The 19,439-nt window shown below is 42.4% G+C and overlaps 1 protein-coding gene across 3 annotated transcripts in view; it reads right to left on the bottom strand.

Annotated features, from left to right (window-relative positions):
- The window catches only part of LOC126266787 (b(0,+)-type amino acid transporter 1-like), a 402,063-nt gene that overhangs the window by 127,680 nt on the left and 254,944 nt on the right, over positions 1 to 19,439 (bottom strand). For all 3 annotated transcript variants that reach the window (XM_049971332.1, XM_049971330.1, XM_049971331.1), the window contains 2 exons: positions 11,384 to 11,515; positions 6,173 to 6,274 (listed from right to left, as the gene is read on the bottom strand). In XM_049971332.1, the coding sequence (XP_049827289.1) occupies positions 6,173 to 6,274; positions 11,384 to 11,515 (234 nt within the window). The remainder of the gene's footprint in view (positions 1 to 6,172; positions 6,275 to 11,383; positions 11,516 to 19,439) is intronic.

Raw genomic sequence — 19,439 nt, 5'->3', positions numbered from 1 at the left:
ATCCAACCATGTGTCAATCCTGATTTCAGTGCAAATGTTCCCTTTACGGCTGAAGCTTCATTCCAGCGTGATCAAATTATAAATTTTCACAGTCAACATGTGTGGGCTGACGAGAATCCGCACGCAATTGTGCAATCACGTCATCAACACAGATTTTCTGTGGACGTTTGGGCAGGCATTGTTGGTGATGTCTTGATTGGGTCCCATGTTCTTCCACCTACGCTCAATGGAGCACGTTATCATGATTTCATACGGGATACTCTACCTGTGCTGCTAGAACATGTGCCTTTACAAGTACGACACAACATGTGGTTCATGCACGATGGAGCTCGTACACATTTCAGTCGAAGTGTTCGTACGCTTCTCAACAATAGATTCGGTAACCGATGGGTTGGTAGAGGCGGACCAATTTCATGGCCTCCACGCTCTCCTGACCTCAACCCTCTTGACTTTCATTTACGGGGGCATTTGAAAGCTCTTGTCCACGCAACCCCGGTACCAAATGTAGAGACTCTTCGTGCTGGTATTGTGGACGGCTGTGATACAATACGCCAGTCTCCAGGGCTGCATCAGCGCAACAGGGATTCCATGCGACGGAGGGTGGATGCATGTATCTTCGCTAACGGAGGACATTTTGAACATTTCCTGTAACTAAGTGTTTGAAGTCACGCTGGTACGTTCTGTTGCTGTGTGTTTCCATTCCGTGATTAATGTGATTTGAAGAGAAGTAATAAAATGAGCTCTAACATGGAATGTAAGCGTTTCCGGACACATGTCCACATAACATATTTTCTTTCTTTGTGTGTGAGGAATTTTTCCTGGAAGTTTGGCCGTACCTTTTTGTAACACCCTGTATATTCACTTATGAAATTTGTTATTAACAATCCGAACGAATTCAAAAGTAATAGCAGTGTACATGGCTACAACACTAGGAGAAAGGATGATCTTCACTACTGAAGGTTAAATCTATCTTTGGTTCAGAAGGGGTAAATTATGCTGCTACAAAAGTCTTTGGTCACTTACCTAATAGCATCAAAAGTCTGACAGATAGCCATATAGCACTTAAGAGGAAATTAAGAGAATTTCTTAATGGCAACTCCTACTCATCAGATGAATTTTTGGATATAGTAACCGGGTAATTTCCCCAACCCCCACAAAAAAATTAAAAATATTAAGTGTCATGTAATATTTTGTGTAATGTAATATCTTGTATAGACATCCTTTATTAACCTGACACGTTCCACATCATTACGAAGTGTCGTATTTATGATCTATGGAACAAGTACTAATGTAATCTAATCTGTCTGCCTACAGAACCCATGTAACGCCATAGATACACGTGCTATAACTTGCTCACATTCCGCTAGGTGTCACGACGTACCAAATAAAATTTCAGTGCTCTGAGTGCTCAGTTATCGAAGTAAGCTGTTTACCTAAAAACCATAGTGGAAGAACGGCTAAGCGATGTCGTTCATTTCATTAATTAACATTCTTCATTTATTCATATCTTAACTACCGTGAACAGAAGTTACTTTATTGTCACGAGACTTATAGCAATAAGATGGCACTTTTCAATGGAACAGTAGGCTTTTTTTCCGTAACAACGTCAGCAGTAATTTTTTATCAGTTTTGGCACATTTGGACACTGTTGAATGATATATGAAATAGCTATAATAACAACAATAAATAAGAGTAATAATTAAAGAATAATGACTTGATTGAAGGTAACGTAAGAAACTTTTTTTTAGTGTCAGATGATATGTCACGAGCTGAAGTCATTCGGATTTGATGCAAATCGGTCAGAACGTGGTGAAAAGTCAAGCGATGTTGAGGGTGATGAGACCTCTGTCTCACCTACTGACACAGAATCTGTAGTTTTGTCGTCTGATGACGACTCAGACGTGATAGATCCACAATTACTTCCGCCACAACAACAAAGTAATCTACCTTGACGTCATATAGATGTGTGAGTTCACCCCACCTGCTCCGCTTTTGCATACTCCATACACCAAAGCCGGGATTTTAAACCGATCCCGTATGTGCAAACCAGATGTCTGATAGGTGCTGACAAGTTACTAAACAACAGCTCAAGACATGAAGGTATTTCTTCAAATATCTGTTAACATGTGACATCTTAGCTATCCTAGAGTGCACAAAACTTTCTTGTATGAAAACTATTTTTTCAGGTACAGTCATGTAATTAAATAATTTATATGCCTTGGTTTCCTTTTTATGACAAGTTTACAAAATATAAAATCAGTATATTACCAAACTCCATTTTCACAATTTGCTTGCCTTGAACGCCAGTGTGTCGCAAATGAGACATGGTTTCTTCGAAAATTAGCCAACAATTTTTGAAAACAATTTCATTTTCTTACATTTGTCGTTCAAGTGACGGAATGTAATAGAAATGTTAGATACATAAGCGTATTTTTCTGCTACTGTACCTGGAGAAGTTAAAACCTCTCAAGTTTAACAATGCTTCAGTGACTGACGGGATCTCTGTCAGATACTGTATAGAATTTGCAGCTGAGTTTGTTTCCTTGTAACTACAATCTCTTAGATGCCTGGAACAAAAAAAAAATGTGCCTACTTTTGGAAACAAAGCAGAAGTCACACCAGTGTACGACCCGCCTCCGTGGCCGCTGTCCCTAAGGCAGGCTTGTGCGGTGGCTCTCGACACAGAGGTAAGCCGCTTCGAATCCTGGCGGTGCAAAACGTTTTGACTGCCAGTATTTGCCCGGCAAGAGGAAGGTAGGTGTTAGCGAATAGTTCCTGATCACCAGACTTTGCGCAAATAGCCTGGTTTAAATACCAAACCTCTCCAAAGTGGTCCATGAAGTTAGGCATGTGACATTGTTGATGGTGATCCGTCCGTCGGATTGGGACATTAAACCAGACGGGACCCTTAATGCTATTTAAGATAAGTAGCCTATGTGCCGTCATCGGATTCCAGATTTCATCCTCTCTCTTCTCTAATCATCACGCACGCACGCACACGCACACACAGTGTTACAAATATTGTAAGGGAGAAAGTTGTAAATATACAATATAACACAAGGGTACGAAGTTAGCAGCACTAATCCTCTTAACTGCCTTCTCGTCTCATTGGCTTCCATCTGTTTTAGAATCCCAGAATATTCTGAGAGAAAAATATTCTGATCTCAAACATAATGACGTATGGAGAACAGAGTGACCTAATGTGTGTCAAGCAGCATGGATTCCAAAGACATCAGTCATGAGAAACCCTACTTGAGCTACCCTCGCATATCTTGAAATGAGGTGGATGCAGTTTTTTGTGACTTTCGAAGAACATCTGACTTAGTACCACGCGAACGTTTATTAAGAATCCACGTTTACATCCGGTGTTAAACGACATTTGAGACTGGACTGATAATTTTCTTGCAGGGAGATCGCGGCATGTTACCTTGGCTGGAGAGTCATCGACAGAAGCAGAAGTAACATCAGGCCTGTAGGAACCCTTCATAACCTGACTGCGAATATTAATAGTAACTGAAATGCAACTTTGAAGTAAATTACAGTTTTTACAGTCGAAGAGAGAACCCGTATTTTGATTGTATGTTTTTTGGAGTCTTCATTTTGAGGGGGGGAGATAAAATCTGGAATGAATTATGAAGCCAATGTTAGATTTTATTCTGTGTGAACTTCTAAAAAATTACATGACATCGCTGTAAAAATACGGAGAATCTCTCTTCCCGTCTTCATCTCGCTCACCCCCCCCCCCCCCCCCTCTCCCACCCCATGAGCATGAGCCTTAGGGTGCAAAGATGTTAGTATATGGGTACTGTTTTATTGTACTCGTACCTTCATAGTTACTGTGTATTTTTATGTCTTTTTATTTACATTCTCAGTATAATTTGTTGATTCAGTTTTCTTAAGGTAAAATTCTCACTTTCCTCTTTCTGTGCACATAATTTACAAACATATCGACTCTATACACCAGCATCTTTGCTCCTTGTATGTTTGCGTCTGTGTTGCTATTGTGATCCATCTACCACGCCTGCTACTCGAGATTTTGATTTAGGTGTTTACCATATCTGCTGTTATTTCACCAGCCTTCAGACATGTGCGTGCATGGTGTGAGAAGCAGTGGATAAATTTATACAACCACATGCATTTGCGTTTACACTTCATGGAACTATGTTCAAGTATGTCACAGCTTTATTATTGAGTAGGTTACAGCACCCCATGTAAGTAGCAGTCAAATTTTCATTTTCCGACGTTTGTCAGTTTTGTAATTACGTGTATTTCATTTGGTGACTGACTGCTTTCAGAGTGCGTGACAATGACCATGTACCAAAAATTCGATCGCAATAAATATCGTTTTAACAGCCTAAAGCGGAATGACTATATTCTAAAGTTTAAAGTATCAGGTTGCAATTAAGACCATCTGCGAGTGCAACAACATAAAACACGGACAGCGAAAGTCCCAAGACATTTCCGTGAAGCTGACCTGAAGTTAGTTCTACTTCTGTCGATGACTCTCGATCCAAGATGACATACCGTGTGCTCCCTACTTCTTACACTACTGGCCATTAAAATTGCTACTCCACAAAGATGACGTCCTACAGACGCGAAATTTAACCGACAGGAAGAAGATGTTGTGATATGCAAACGATTAGCTTTTCAGAGCATTCACACAAGGTTGGTGATACCTACAACGTACTGACATGAGGACAGTTTCCAACCGATTTCTCATACAAAAACAGCAGTTGACTGGCGTTGCCCTGTGAAACGTTGTTGTGATGCCTCGTGTAAGGAGGTGAAATGCGTACCATCATGTTTCCGACTTTGATAAAGGTCGGATTGTAGCCTATCGCGACTGCGGTTTATCCTATCGCGACATTGCTGCTCGCGTTGGTCAATATCCAATGACTGTTAGCAGAATATGGAATCGGTGGGTTCAGGAGGGTAATACGGAACGCCTTGCTGGATCCCAACGGCCTCGTATCACTAGCAGTCGAGATGACAGGCATCTTATTCGTATGGCCGTAACGGATCGTGCAGCCACGTCTCGATCCCTAATTCAACAAACGGGGACGTTTGCAAGACAACAACCATCTGCACGAACAGTTGTACGACGTTTGCAGCAGCATGGACTGTCAGCTCTGAGACCATGGCTGCAGTTACCCTTGACGCTGCATCACAGACAGGAGCGCCTGCGATGGTGTACTCAACGACGAACCTGAGTGCACGAATGGTAAAACGTCATTTTTTCGGATTAATCCCGGTTCTGTTTACAGCATCATGATGGTCGCATCCGTGTTTGGCGACATCGCGGTGAACGCACATTGGAAGCGTGTATTCGTCATAGCCATACTGGCGTATCACCCGGCGTGATGGTATGGGGTGCCATTGGTTACACGTCTCGGTCACCTCTTGTTCGCATTGACGGCACTTTGAACAGTGGACGTTACATTTCACATGTGTTACGACTCGTAGCTCTACCCTTAATCGATCCCTGCGAAACCCTACATTTCAGCAGGATTATGTACGACCGCATGTTGCAGGTCCTGTACGGGCCTTTCAGGATACAGAAAATGTTCGACTGCTGCCCTGGCCAGCACATTTTCCAGATCTCTCACCAATTCAAAACGTCTAGTCAATGGTGGCCGAGCAGCTGGCTCGTCACAATACGCCAGCCGCTACTGTGGTATCGTGTTAAAGCTGCAGGGGCAGCTGTACATGTACACGCCATCCGAGCTCTGTTGACTCAATGCCCAGGCGTATCAAGGCCGTTATTACGGCCAGAGGTGGTTGTTCTGGGTACTGATTTCTCAGGATCTATGCAGCCAAATTGCGTGAAAATGTAATGACATGTCAGTTCTAGTATAATATATTTCTTCTTTATGTAGCAATTTTAATAGCCAGTAGTGTACTTTCACCCGAATGCGTGCGCTGGCGCATGTGGCTATGTAAATACTTTTTTTTTAAATCTTCAGTTGCTGCGTCCAGTTTACTAAGGAATTCATCGGCGTTGAGAAATTCTCTGTTTTTGATCCAGCATCTTGAGAAGTGTGCGATTTACATTTGCGAACTCAAAAGGTGTAAGTGGCAGGCAGGGGGCCACTTATCAATAAATCAGAATGAGCCCTACGACCGTGGCGAGCAACGTGAGAGGCAGAGGCCGAGTAAGAGGCAGGGTACTCACCTACGAGGGAGATGCCGCCGCACACGGCCCACACGACGAGGCACAGCCCCACAGAGCCAGACCGCTCCAGCGCGCTCGTCGGCGACACGAAGATCCCGGAACCTGCGGCACACCAGCCACGGCTATCAACACACACACACTACCGCAGGCTACACGATTTGTAGAATTATCGAACATATTTTATGCTCACATATTTGTAGAGCGATAATCACCTTTACAAAAATCAACATGGACTACGCAAACAGAAATATTGCGAAACTCAGGTCGCCCTGTTCCGCCACGAGATCCATAGGGTCGCAGACAACGCCGCTCAGGTTGAAGCCGTGTTCCTTGACCTCGGGAAGACATTTGACACCGTCGTGGATTGCTGTTTAGTGAAAAAATACGAACTTTCCGAGTATCGGACTAGATGTTTCCCCTGTATCCAAGACTTCCTTTCGGATGTAACCGAACATGTCACTCTTAATGGAACAAAATCGATATATGTCAAGGTAACTTCCGGAGTACCTCAGAGATGTGTAACAAGACCGTTACTGTTGTGTATACAGATGATCTAGTAGACACATTGGAAGCTCTTTAAGAGTGTTCTCAGATGAAACGGTTGTCTATAAGAAAGTGTCAACGGCCGAAGACGTATCGCCTTGCAGGATAACCTGCAGAGGATTGATGAAGTAAAAGAAAGAGTAGGAAAAGCAGACGCCAGACAGATTCATAGGAAGAATCTTAAGAAAATCTAACTCGTTCACATAAAGTGGCTTACAAGGCGCTTCTTCTATTGGACGAGACTCCCGAGGTAGTCACCGTTTGGCACTACACGGAATGCCCTTGTAGCTTACCGAATGCTGTGGAGTCGGGTAAGTATTACTATCCTGATTCACATTGATCAATTTATTTGACATATAAAAATAAACTGTACCCTGGTGGTGTAATTTACATCTGCCACTCTTGTGCACTTGTAAAATCTCTTCACCTATTTCTTTCTTCGATGTAATCACTGTGTTGAAGCACATTTCTGTTCTCAAAAATAGCTCAGAGCACTATGGGACTTAACATCTGAGGTCATCAGAACTTACAACTACTTAAACCTAACTAACCTTAGGACATCATACACATCCAAGCCCGAAGCAGGATTCGTACCTGCGACCGTAGCGGTTGCGCTGTTCCAGACTGAAGCGCCTAGAACCGCTCGTCCACACCGGCCGGCACATTTCTATTCTATTTTTAAGTTTTTGTGATGTCTACTCTAATTGAAGCGTATTGGTAGATGCTGCAGAGAGTGTGCATCGAATGAAGCTTGTTATTTCTCGAACAAAAAAATGTCCTGTTGTCTGGTATATAATATAACGCATGTTAATTTGAGGACAGCCACTGCAATACGCAGAGGACAGCATTATTGCCTATAACACGTATCTTTTCCAGCCAGTATTAATAGAGATTACATTCATTAAACTACTGAGACAGAGTTGAAGAGATGTCTTCCTTGTTATTTAATCTCTACACGGAACATGCAGTACACGAAACTAAAGACGAATTTGGAGAAGTAATTAAAGATCAGAGGGAAATCAAAAATTAAATATTTTCCGACGACATTGTAATGTCAGATACAGCGAAGGACTTGCGGGACCACGAGAATGGAATCCATGATACCTTGAAAAGAGATAATAAGATGAACACAGTACTAGAACAAGTAACCTAGGGAAGTCGGATTAAGTCAGACGATGCTGGTTAGGAAATAAGACAGTAAAAGTAATAGATGAATTTTATGATTTGGACAGCGAAGTAATTGACGAAGATGGAGTTAGGGATGATAAGAAATGTGCACTTGAAGTAGCAAGAAGAGCTTTTCTGAAAATAGAGAAATGTGTGAACATGAAACAGAAATCTGTTATTAAGTCTCCAGATACTACGTCATCCACCAAAAACTACGACTTGATAGTAAACATATATTAAGGTGAATGTGGAATGTTAATATAACAGGCTGCAAGAGAACAGAAGCTTTTGAAATGTGGCGTTCTAAAAGAATGCTGCAGTTTTATGGGCAGACTGAGGACGAAAAAAATTATGGTACAGCTTGACTCATAGAAGGGATTGGAAGACAAGGCACTTTCTGCGTTAATTTGTAATGAAGGGAGGTGCGAGGTCTACAAATTGTGGAGGGAAATCAAGGGCTGAATTCAGCAAGGAGTTTCAAATGGATGTAGGTTGCAGTAGTCATTCGCAGATGATAAGGAATGCACAGGATAGACTAGTGTGGACGGCTTCGTCAAATTAGTCTTCGGAGTGACATTTACGACAACATCTCTTAAAATCCAAGTTGTAATGCAAGACAGCAGTGCCTGTGTTAATGAGAGTACGATGTAATGTTCCTTCCCACATGCGTGCATTCATGTTAGAATGAACATTGCATTGTACTTCTTAGCCCTTTCAGACCTGAATTTTTTCTGAAGGAAAGGAAACTGATCTTTATGTGGCAATACTCTTAGGCGCTTTTGAATAATTTTAGATACAATATATAAGCAAAAATATGTACATATTTTCAAAAAAAACTTTGTTCACTTGCTTTAATTTTATGGACTAAAACAACTAATTACGAAATATTCTCTACTGTAATAAATAGTAAAATGATCAATCAGTAATCATTTTAGCAATATTATGTTATTCTGTGGAATATAGTGAACCAACTATATCCGTGTATTCTGATGGTTACAAGCTGCTGCACACTGCTGCATTTACTTGCTCATATTTTCATGGTGATACCAAACAGTTGGCAGTAGCTGCGCACGATGAAAAGGTTGAACATTCACAAATGTGTACCTCGGGTTTCCGCTGGGAAAAAATATTTCTGTTGCAGCTAAGACACAGAGGAAGTTAATTTACACAACTGTAGTCAGAGGGTCTGAAAATTAGGAAGACACGCACTTCTATTTGGTATTTATTCGCCAGTACCAGGCCCTCGATAAATATGTCCTTCCTGGACGGAAATGAACGTAACGGACGAGTACAGGTTGAACCATAATACATGAATGATATATGGAAGTTCGGGTCTGGCTGTGATACGTGCACAGATAGCAGCAGCACTTTAGGGGACCACACCTTGGTTCAGAAAAAAAACAGACTTTCGGTTTCATCATATTTCGATACACTGAGGTTTCATTTAAGTACTTTGAAAAGGATCTTGCTGAAATTTTTTTAGAGCATTTAAAGAGCATTTTCCCACCACGTGTGCTTATGTGCCACTTCCACTTTTCTGTCACCCATTTTTCTGCATATAGTTTAGACATTTATATCCCGTAAATTGCACGTTATGGATTTTTCTTTACTCCAGAGTGTTTTGGCTATCCTTGGAATGCAACGGTCGGTATTCTTTTGTTTCTGCTGTTTGTAAACAACACGCTTTCAAATACGCGGTTAGTTTTGATCAAGTGTGATTGCGAGTCCTTGTTATACTTACGTTTGCAGTGCTTGTTTACAAATGTGATCAACTCTTTCGCAGCTATTTATATAGAAGCTTCTGGAAGTTAATTCTACACCTAACGTCCTCCACTGATGATAAACCATGATAAGCCATGTAATGGATTGTGTCCATCAGGAGAAAATTCGTGGTCCAAATAGAATAGGGCTCAGGCAACTGGAGAATCTTATTCTCACCAGCATTCCCTTCCTGCTGCTGTTATTACAGCAATTAAACCTATTTTCAGAGACTTGGCTCATCCTGACCTTCTAAGGAAATGTCTGAATGGGCAGACACAGAAACCAAATGAAGGTTTCAACAGCATAATTTGGAACCGCCTTCCTAAAACTGTACTTGTAGGCACGCAAACAATGAAACTAGGAGTTCATGATGCTGTTATTACGTTTAATTGTGGTAATATTGGAGAGTGTTGGGTACTGAAAGAGCTGTGAATTAATCCTGGTGAAAATATGATCGCTGGGCTGCAACATCGCGATAAAATGAGGATAGCCGAGGTAGACAGGTCTGCATCCAATATGGCCAAGAAAGGAAGACAAACATCCAGAAAGGCGAAAAAGAAGCTGGAAGAACTCCTAGAGGCCAAAGAAGGGGCACCATATGCAGTAGGACAGTTTTAATTAACTGTAAGTAACAAACTTCAAAAGTTTTTTCTTTAAAGTCAATTTCCTGCAAACTAAAATTTTCAGTACATATGGCCCATTATATCAGAAACTATCATAGATAAATGAATAAAATTTTCAGAGACTCTGCATAACATAAAAAGCCACCTCTGGTACTACATTCATTAATATTCCCCCATTAGGAAGTACACATTGAAATATTTTCTGCAGAAAAAACTTAATATTTTTTGTTAATAAAAAGTCGTTTCTGAAAGTATTTGTATGGAGTGTAGCCATGTATGGGAGTGAAACATGGACGATAAATAGTTTGGACAGGAAGAGAATAGAAGCTTTTGAAATGTGGTGCTACAGAAGAATGCTGAAGATTAGATGGGTAGATCACATAAATAATGATGTTGGTATTGATTAGAATTAGGGAGAAGAGGGGTTTGTGGCACAACTTGACTAGAAGAAGGGATCGGTTGGTAGGGCATGTTCTGAGACATCAAGGGGTCACAAATTTAGCATTGGAGGACAGCGTGGACGGTAAAAATCGTAGAGGGAGACCAAGAGATGTATACACTAAGCAGATTCAGAAGGATGTAGGCTGCACTAGGTACTGGGAGGTGAAGAAGCTTGCACAATATAGAGTAGCATGGAGAGCTGCATCAAACCAGTCTCAGGACTGAAGACAACAACAACAACAACAACAATAAATTTAAAAAAGTATTTCTTAAAAACTATGAAATGGATGAAGTAGATTTTAGTACAGTTGACTCTATTAGCATCATGTAACATACAGTAAAAATATTAAGGTCCTGCATCAAATAGTTTTTTTCAGAAATGGGTCAAATACTTGACTAATTTAACATAGGTGTGGTCCCCTTAAGGTGACCGCTCGTGTTAAGAGGGAAATCTGGGTTTAGAGTCCCGATCTGGCGCAAATCATCATTGTCATTCTAATATAGCCGATGGTGATTCATATTCGCAACTGCAGACACAGTTCCTGCAAGTTGTAATGGTTGATATTTTTTCCAATATCATCTTTGCATACTTTCCTGTAGTATTTATTGTGTCTGCCAGAGGTTAGCGTGTACTTATGCCGCCTGGCTGGGGTGTGAGGAGCACAGCGGCACCCACCGATCATGACGCCGACGATGAGGCTGACCGCGCTGAAGAGCCCCAGCTCGCGCCGCAGCCGCACGTTGCCGCTGCCGCTCCCCTTGCTGGCCATCTCCCCGCCTCCAACGTCTCCGGCGCCTCCCGCCTCATCTGTAACACACGCACGTCCCAGACATCACTCTCGCACATTCCATTTTCACGACGTACCGTGCCGTGCTCCCCGTAATTAAAAAGTGAGGAATGTTGCCACCGTTCAATAGCTGTACCGCTGTTAAAAGAGTGGCACAGCAAACAATATTAGAGGTCCAGAATGAGATTTCACTCTGCAGCGGAGTGTGCGCTGATATGAAACTCCCTGGCAGATTAAAACTGTGTGCCGGACCGAGACTCGAACTCGGGACCTTTGCCTATCGCGGGAAAGTGCTCTACCAACTGAGATACCCAAGCACGACTTACGCCCCGTCCGTACAACTTTACTTCTGCCACTACCTCGTTTCCTACCTTCCAAACTTTACAGAAACTCCCCTGCGAACCTCCTTTCTTTCAGGAGTGCTAGTTCTGCAAGGTTCGCAGGAGAGCTTCTGTAAAGTTTGGAAGGTAGGAGGCGAGGTACTGGCGGAAGTAAAGCTGTGAGGACAGGGCGTGAGTCGTGCTTGGGTAGATCAATTGGTAGAGAACTTGCCCGCGAAAGGTAAAGGTCCCGAATTCGAGTCTCGGTCCGGCACACAGTTTTAATCTGCCAGGATGTTTCAATATTAGTGGTGATCAAAAGCAGCTTAAATCCGTAGATCCCAGTGACGTCCAGCGCCAAATGGAATCCTTGTCAAGTTCTGTAGAGTGTATGTGGATGAGTGAATCCCAGTACTGACTGTAATTCATGAACTTCGTAACAAAGATATTGCTCGAAATTGAAAAAAAAAAACAGAGTTCACATCCATCTTCAAAAAGAGGAAGCTTAGACGATGCGGAACTACCTCCCCCTCTTCTCAGCAGATATCTTCAATGCTAGTGACACAGGAAAACAAGTTGATTTGGTGTTTCTGGACCTTCGAAAATCCTTTCGATTCCGTACCACATGGACGGCTTCAAATGAAAGTATGTTCACATCATGTTTCTGGCTGGACTGAAGCTTCCCTGGATGGAGAGACATCTACACACAATGGAATAATATTTGGTGTGTAGCAGGAGTTGTAAATAGAACCTTTCCTGTTCGTGTTATACATCAATGACTTAGCGGCTAACGTTAGTTACAATCTCAGGCTTCTCGCAGGCTATCCAATTATATATATATGAAGATGGTATTTGTTCTTTCAGACATGTCCGAAAGAACAGATACCATCTTCATACATAGTTAAGGCTAACCTGCCATTGACCTCTTTCTTCTGTGCTGGATACACACGCATTGCCCCAACTCTTACGGGAATCGTCAAAGCCGCGAGTAATGAGTGTAATGGGCAGCGGCACTACGATTAGAGTGCGGGACAATAAGTTGGGAATGTGGGTCTCACAGGAGGCGTGCCAGAGGTAGGTCCCTACAGTCGCACTATTCCTCTGTGTCCTCGGTGCCTCAGATGTATGGAGCGTCTGCCCTGTAAGCAGGAGATCCCTAGTTCGAGTCCTGGTCGGGGCACACATTTTCAACTGTTTCCGTTGGCGTATATCAACGCCTGTATGCAGGTAAGGGAATTCATTTCACTGTATTGATTTAACTGTATTTTTATCCAATTATATACGAAGAACTTATATGCAGAAAAAATACAGTAATATCCCGTTAGATTTCGACAAAATTTCGACCTGGTACAAACACAGGCAACTTGTTCTAAATATAGACAAAAGCAAATTTGCTAGCTTGAAGAAACATAAAAGTATTATATCAGGAAATGGCTCTAAGCACTATGGGACTTAGAACTACTTAAACCCAACTAACCTAAGGACATCACACACATATATGCCCGAGGCAGGATTCGAACCTGCGACCGTAGAAGCAGCGCGGTTCCGGACTGAAGTATTATATCCTTTGACTATCGAGCTGAGTAGTCAAATTATAGCCAGTAACGTCATGTAATTATTTAGGAGTAACAGTGTGTGAAAATATGCACTGGAGCGCCATATGGTTCCGTTGTAGGTAAGGCGAACGGCAAGTTTCGCTTCATTGGTAAGATATTGTGAAACTGCAGTTTCTCTGTAAAAGAGATTGGATACAAAACAGAAATGTCTCCATACTTTAATACTGCTAAAGTGGATGGGGCCTGTAACAGGTCATACTAATAGGGACGTCAAATGAATAGAAACACGGCCGGCTCGCCTGTTCACAGGCTTGTTTGACCGGCGAGAGAGTAATGGAAATGTTCAAAATTCTTAACTATCAGACAATAAGAAAGGTGTTCACGAGCACCTACTTAAATTTTAAGAGCCCCGTTTCAGAACAGCACTTACGAATGTTCTTCAGACCCATATCTACCCGGAAGAAATCCAGCAGATCATAAAATAGTAAACACCAGCTCCCTCGTACCGAGGCACACATCCAGTCATTCTTCTACGCTTCATTCATAAATAGGCCGATAAGTAACTCGAGTACGTGATGCAACGGAAATACCTTTGGCACGTACCCCGTGGTGTCACCATGAAAATCGTAATTACTTATTGTGCTGTTTACTGCCACACCGCCGAATTTGTCTTCCCTCCATCTGGCCACGAACACCACCGACAGCTCTATCCTAGTGTATTAGTGCTCAGCTTAACGGGGAAGATACCGTGTCCGATGGCCCCACCGCTGCTTACTGGTACACCTTCCGCGGTCTTGTGGTGGACCCCCCTACTGAACAAAATCGAGTGGAAAGTTTTATACTTCGAACACCTATACTAAGAACCCATCGTTTCTGGCGCCATGAGGACTACACCTGGCTCTTCGTATAAGAGAAAGGTGAGAGACGTAGCATTTCATTTGGTGCAATCAGGCAAGATCTCGATTGGTAGACCTAGAAATATCTGACTGCATGGAGTGAATACGGAGACGGAAGAAATGGGGAGATTGAGAAAAAGGAAAATTTCAGTGCAGCCCTGAATAACGACACTGGGCGGTCCACGAGGTTTGAATGCTTATGATATTGTAACGATTAAAAGGATCATGTTTAGCTGATGTAGCAAAGCAAACTTTGAAGAACTGTAGTTTCGGAGCGATGTAAAGGCAGGCTAAGATTCAAGTCCCATGCAGCACGTTTTGTATTTTAGATTTTAGACACTATAAAGTGAATACAGTTGCCGTTTGCAATACTTTATTGTTGAAATCATGGAAAGAAGTGAAGAATGGTAAGGAGATCGCCTGTCACGTTTTCTTTTGATGAGACACACCGCCAACTAACTAGCGATAGTCTCACAGGGATCAAAGTCCCACCCCTTGAAAATATCGTTTCTCTCCGTCACTGCACAGTTATTTGAGCGCCGTACCACGATGACGTGAACTTAGTTGAGCAACAGATTTTAAACGACGTCCCAGGCTCATGTAAGATGTAAATTTTCACTGCCAGAAATGTCACAATTACTAAAATATTCCGGGTTGTTACGGATTTCAAATTAACCCCCAACGTTTCGTCCCTATCTGCGGAGGACGCTGTCAAACGGGGACCGTAGTTCCTTTGAGTGCCCGATTTACATCCTAGCTACGATACTGACCGCAGGAAAATTCAGTTTACGCTTGCTTCTGCGCAGTGGCGTACGTCACATGCTTTCAATACCCGAGCGCAATTGGCCGTTGTCGGCTGCCGTCGTCCGCTGTTGCTATCACCCCATGGTGGAAGACTAGTACACATCATCTTCAACACCGGCGTCCATTTATTCAATTTTACGCCCTCTTCCCGGAGAGTTTAACAGTCTCTGTAGATTCTATGCGTAGTTTTTCATAGTATCCGCTTCTGGGTGCAAGTATTTGAGTCTTGTCAGAATTAATGTGGTGGTCTCCTGGCTGAAAAACAAAAAGGACCGTCATAAAACTGCTAGAAGATCACAAGGGAAACTGCAGAAGGGGAAAAAGGACATATCAGCTGTTGTGGTACATGCTTTTCAGCCAGAAGACCACCGCCATTTATTTTGATAGGACTTAAGTATGGCAGTCGTAAGCGGATACCTGCATACAAAATGGTTCAAATGACTGAGCACTATGGGACTTAACATCTGAGGTCATCAGCCCCTAGAACCTAGAACTACTTAAATCTAACTAACCTAAGGTCATCACACACATCCATGCCCGAGGAATATTTATCAACGCCTGTAACCAGCTAAAGTCTGGATTTCATTGTAATTTCATTCTTCGATAGCTGCAAGATCATTAATTCACATTTCTCATATTGTCCGTACGGTGGCACCAATTCAGTCAACCGGGTTTCTTGAGAAAGTAACTCCATTTTTCCCGGATTCCTATTTAATTTTCTTGAACAGCAATGTTACACTTACTTGTGGGTTATACCGATGTGTTACATTTCTGCTATAATGCGATTTGGTAAGGGCTTAAAGAGAGACCAGTACATAGGAACTGCTCTTACAAGCGTGTTGCTTGCGGTTTCCCTTGTATAGGTACTATACTTTCCCATAACTATTTATACAAATTTAACTCTGCCATTCGTCTTGCTTAATACTGATTTTACATCGCCTCCAATTCACGCACCTTCCTAGTATATCCCCCAAATACATACAGGATGTGATATGCTTAAGCTTTTCGCCGCCTTTTTTTAAATCTTATACTTTCGGGCTCTCTTTCTTCTGAGACTCTGTTGGATGCATCACTGATGTGTTGCCGTGAACTGTCTGCAGTACTACACAGACAGACATGAAATTGACGCAAGACGTAAATGCAGTTCTGCTACTTAAAATATTATTTATGATGTGCGAAAAATTCCCTATGATCAAAAATCCAGCATCGAGATTTCAACTTGTCGCCTCTGTGTGATTTTGAAGTGCTCCTCTCCTTTCGGGCGAGATCTTTTTCCATTGCTGCTCTACATAAAATACTAATTGTTAATTTTTAAAATAAATTTTCATTAATTTTTAATTAATTCTTATCTCTAATATTTTGAAGTGTGTTTTTACTCGACCTTTATAGAGCCATTTTTCTAATGCAGGAATTCTAAGTCACTGTCCCAGAAATTAATTTTACGTTAAAAAGTATTAACTTAAAAATATGACTTCGAAGATGGGATTTTTTATTAATTGCGTTACCGATGAGACAAAAATGGGGTTTTAATTATCTCTCGCCATGTAATTAGTTTACCCACTGCCGCTCAGTCATTTTTCAGAACATTAAAGCATGGAAAACGGGTTCTCTGAAAGTTTATTAATTCCTTCTACAATATTCTATACATTTCTTTTCCTTATATTCGACTAATATCGCACCCCAAAGGCCACCATTATTGTTTCCGTTGTATAATGATCTTCAGTCCGTAGGTTGGTTAGATGCAGCTCTCCACGCTGCTCTATTCCTGTGCATGCCTTTTCATGCCCAAGTAACTACAGAGATTTATATTCAATTTATCCAAAACACAAACAAACACACACACACACACACACACACACACACTTTCTTTCTTTCTTTCTTTCTTTCTAACGATAACTTCATGTCTCAATTTTCCCTGTCAACCCATCACACTTCTTTAGTTACGATCCATCAGATTTACTTTTTCCCCAATTCGATACAGTATGTCCTCATTAGGTGTTAGATCTATTCATCTGATCTTCAGCATTGTACAGCAGCACCACATTTAAAAAACTTTCTTCTTGTCTGAACTACTTTTCGTCCACCTTTCACTTTCGTAGTAGGCTACGTTCCAAACAAATAGCTTCAGAGAAAGGTTTCTCAATAAATTTATATTACATATTTACAAATTTCTCTTTTTCAGTAAGCTTTTCTTATTGTTGCCAGTGTCAGCTTTTTATCCCTTCCATCGTCAGTCATTTTTCTGCCGAAATAGAAAACCTCATACTATTTTTGGTGCCTCATTTCCTAATCTAATTCTTTCAATATCGCCTGATTTAATTCAGCTGAAATTCCTATATAGTTTAGTTGATTTTCATCCAATAAGTTCTTTTGAAGACGACATCCATTCCATTTAGTTGCTCTTCGAAATCCTTTGTCGTCTCAAGAAGAACTGCAATGTCACTGGCGACCCTCAGAGTTTTAATTTTTCCACGCAAAGTTTTCATTACCCCTTCAAACGCGGGTACCGCAAGAGTCTGATCCTCTACCCTTCCAACCTCAGACACTTACGTCCTGTGTGTATCAAAATTTGTTGAAATCGCTCGAGGCATTTCAGATTGTCACACATTCCACCCACACCAAGTAGGGTGACAGATGTATACAATGCCTGACAAAAGTGAAGCAACCAGAAGACACGAGACGATGTCAAAGTAACTTCATACCCGTACACGGCATGTATGGATAAGGTGATAGAGCTTTAATCGTCTGTGACAGGTAGAAAGGCCACCAGAGTACTTCAGAGTTTTTCGTGTTTGGTGTTACCGGACCTGGTAGGGTATATAAGTCGCATGAACGGCATCAGACGTTGAGTGATGTCTGTGAAAGATACAGATGTCACGTACTCCTGAGGGAGAGCGCCTGAGTGGGGTTGGAAGGTACCCCAAGGTGGGTCTCTGCTTGTCTGGCTGGTCGAGTCTTGTAATATCCAAATTTGTGGGGCATTCGTGTGTGACAATGGCCCAGTGTTGGGCTGCAAGGGGACGTAAGAGCAGGGTCCAGTCAATCACGTCTGACCACTAAAAGGGAGGATTGCCAATCACATCATAACCCCTTCATTACGCTTCGAATACAAGATCTTCGTGTCAGGTGGCCATAAACATAAACCGAAGATTATCAGTTATAATTCACAAATATTTTAGGTGTTAGTCTTCGCCAAAAGCATTGCATAGAAGGAATGTGCGACGCCGCGACATTATTCGAAACAGCGACTCCTAGGTAGGTGATCAGGAAATTATAAGAAGCCACGAGAATGTGGTTCAAATGGCTCTGAGCACTATGGGACTGAACAGCTGAGGTCATCAGTCCCCTAGACTTAGAACTACTTAAACCTAACTAACCTAAGGACATCACACACATCCATGACAGGGGCAGGATTCGAACCTGTGACCGTAGCAGCAGCGCTGTTCCGGACTGAAGCGCCTAGAACCGGCCGGCTCCTCGAGGATATGTATTCAGAAACGATGGCCGTAATGTCTACTAGTACAAGTAAACGTTCAACAGCTCTACGACTAGCACCCGTCCGTGTAGCCCCGAGCGTTAACGCGACCGTTTCCGGGACGGGGAGGTATGCCGGTTCCACATCGGCTTCTCGGTCGGCCTTTATGTGGTTTTTAATCGGTTCCCCAAATCCCACTAACTGTATACCGTGTTGCTTCCCATGTTCTGCCTCACATGCATGATACACAAATATTCCCAACACTTTCTCAAACTTGCAGAATTTACTTACTCTATATGCAGACAGAATGGGAACATTGCTTTCGTTTTAGGGGATGGGGGGGATGGGGGGGGGGGGCGCTTGAATATGAGACTGATGATCTTAGCTGTCTGGTCTCCGTGAACACCTCCTCAGAACTCTACGACTAGAGTCTTCGCTCTTGCTTAGCGTACCGGATGGTATTCCAGTTAAGCGCCTGGTCTATAGGCAGCTCAGCCTGCTCTGCTTTTAGCGGCAAGCCTAACACCCAGGCGCTCTCATTGCTGAAACCTAGGCAACAGTCCTGGGGGAAAGGGACGAACTAATTCAAAGCAGTTGGCTTTCAGCAAGTACATATATTGTGACAGTATATGACTTAGCTGAATGGTCAGCGCCTCTGACTGCCATGCAGCGGGCCCGGGTTACATTCCCCGCCGGGTCGAAGATTTTCTCCGCTCGAGGACTGGGTGTTGTGCTATCATTTCATCATCAGCGACACGCAAGTCCACCAATGTGGTCTCCCCTGCAAAGACTTGACCCTCGGCGGCGGAACTTCCCCAGGTGACGACTCCCGGCCATCAATGCCATACGATCATTTCTTTTGTTTTCCTTAGTGTATGGCTTAACGATCAAAT

Source organism: Schistocerca gregaria, chromosome 4 (assembly GCF_023897955.1).
Source record: "Schistocerca gregaria isolate iqSchGreg1 chromosome 4, iqSchGreg1.2, whole genome shotgun sequence".
Lineage (NCBI taxonomy): Eukaryota > Metazoa > Arthropoda > Insecta > Orthoptera > Acrididae > Schistocerca > Schistocerca gregaria.
The sequence above is the reverse complement of the archived record's forward strand: the minus strand, read 5'-3'. Positions and strand labels throughout refer to the sequence as shown.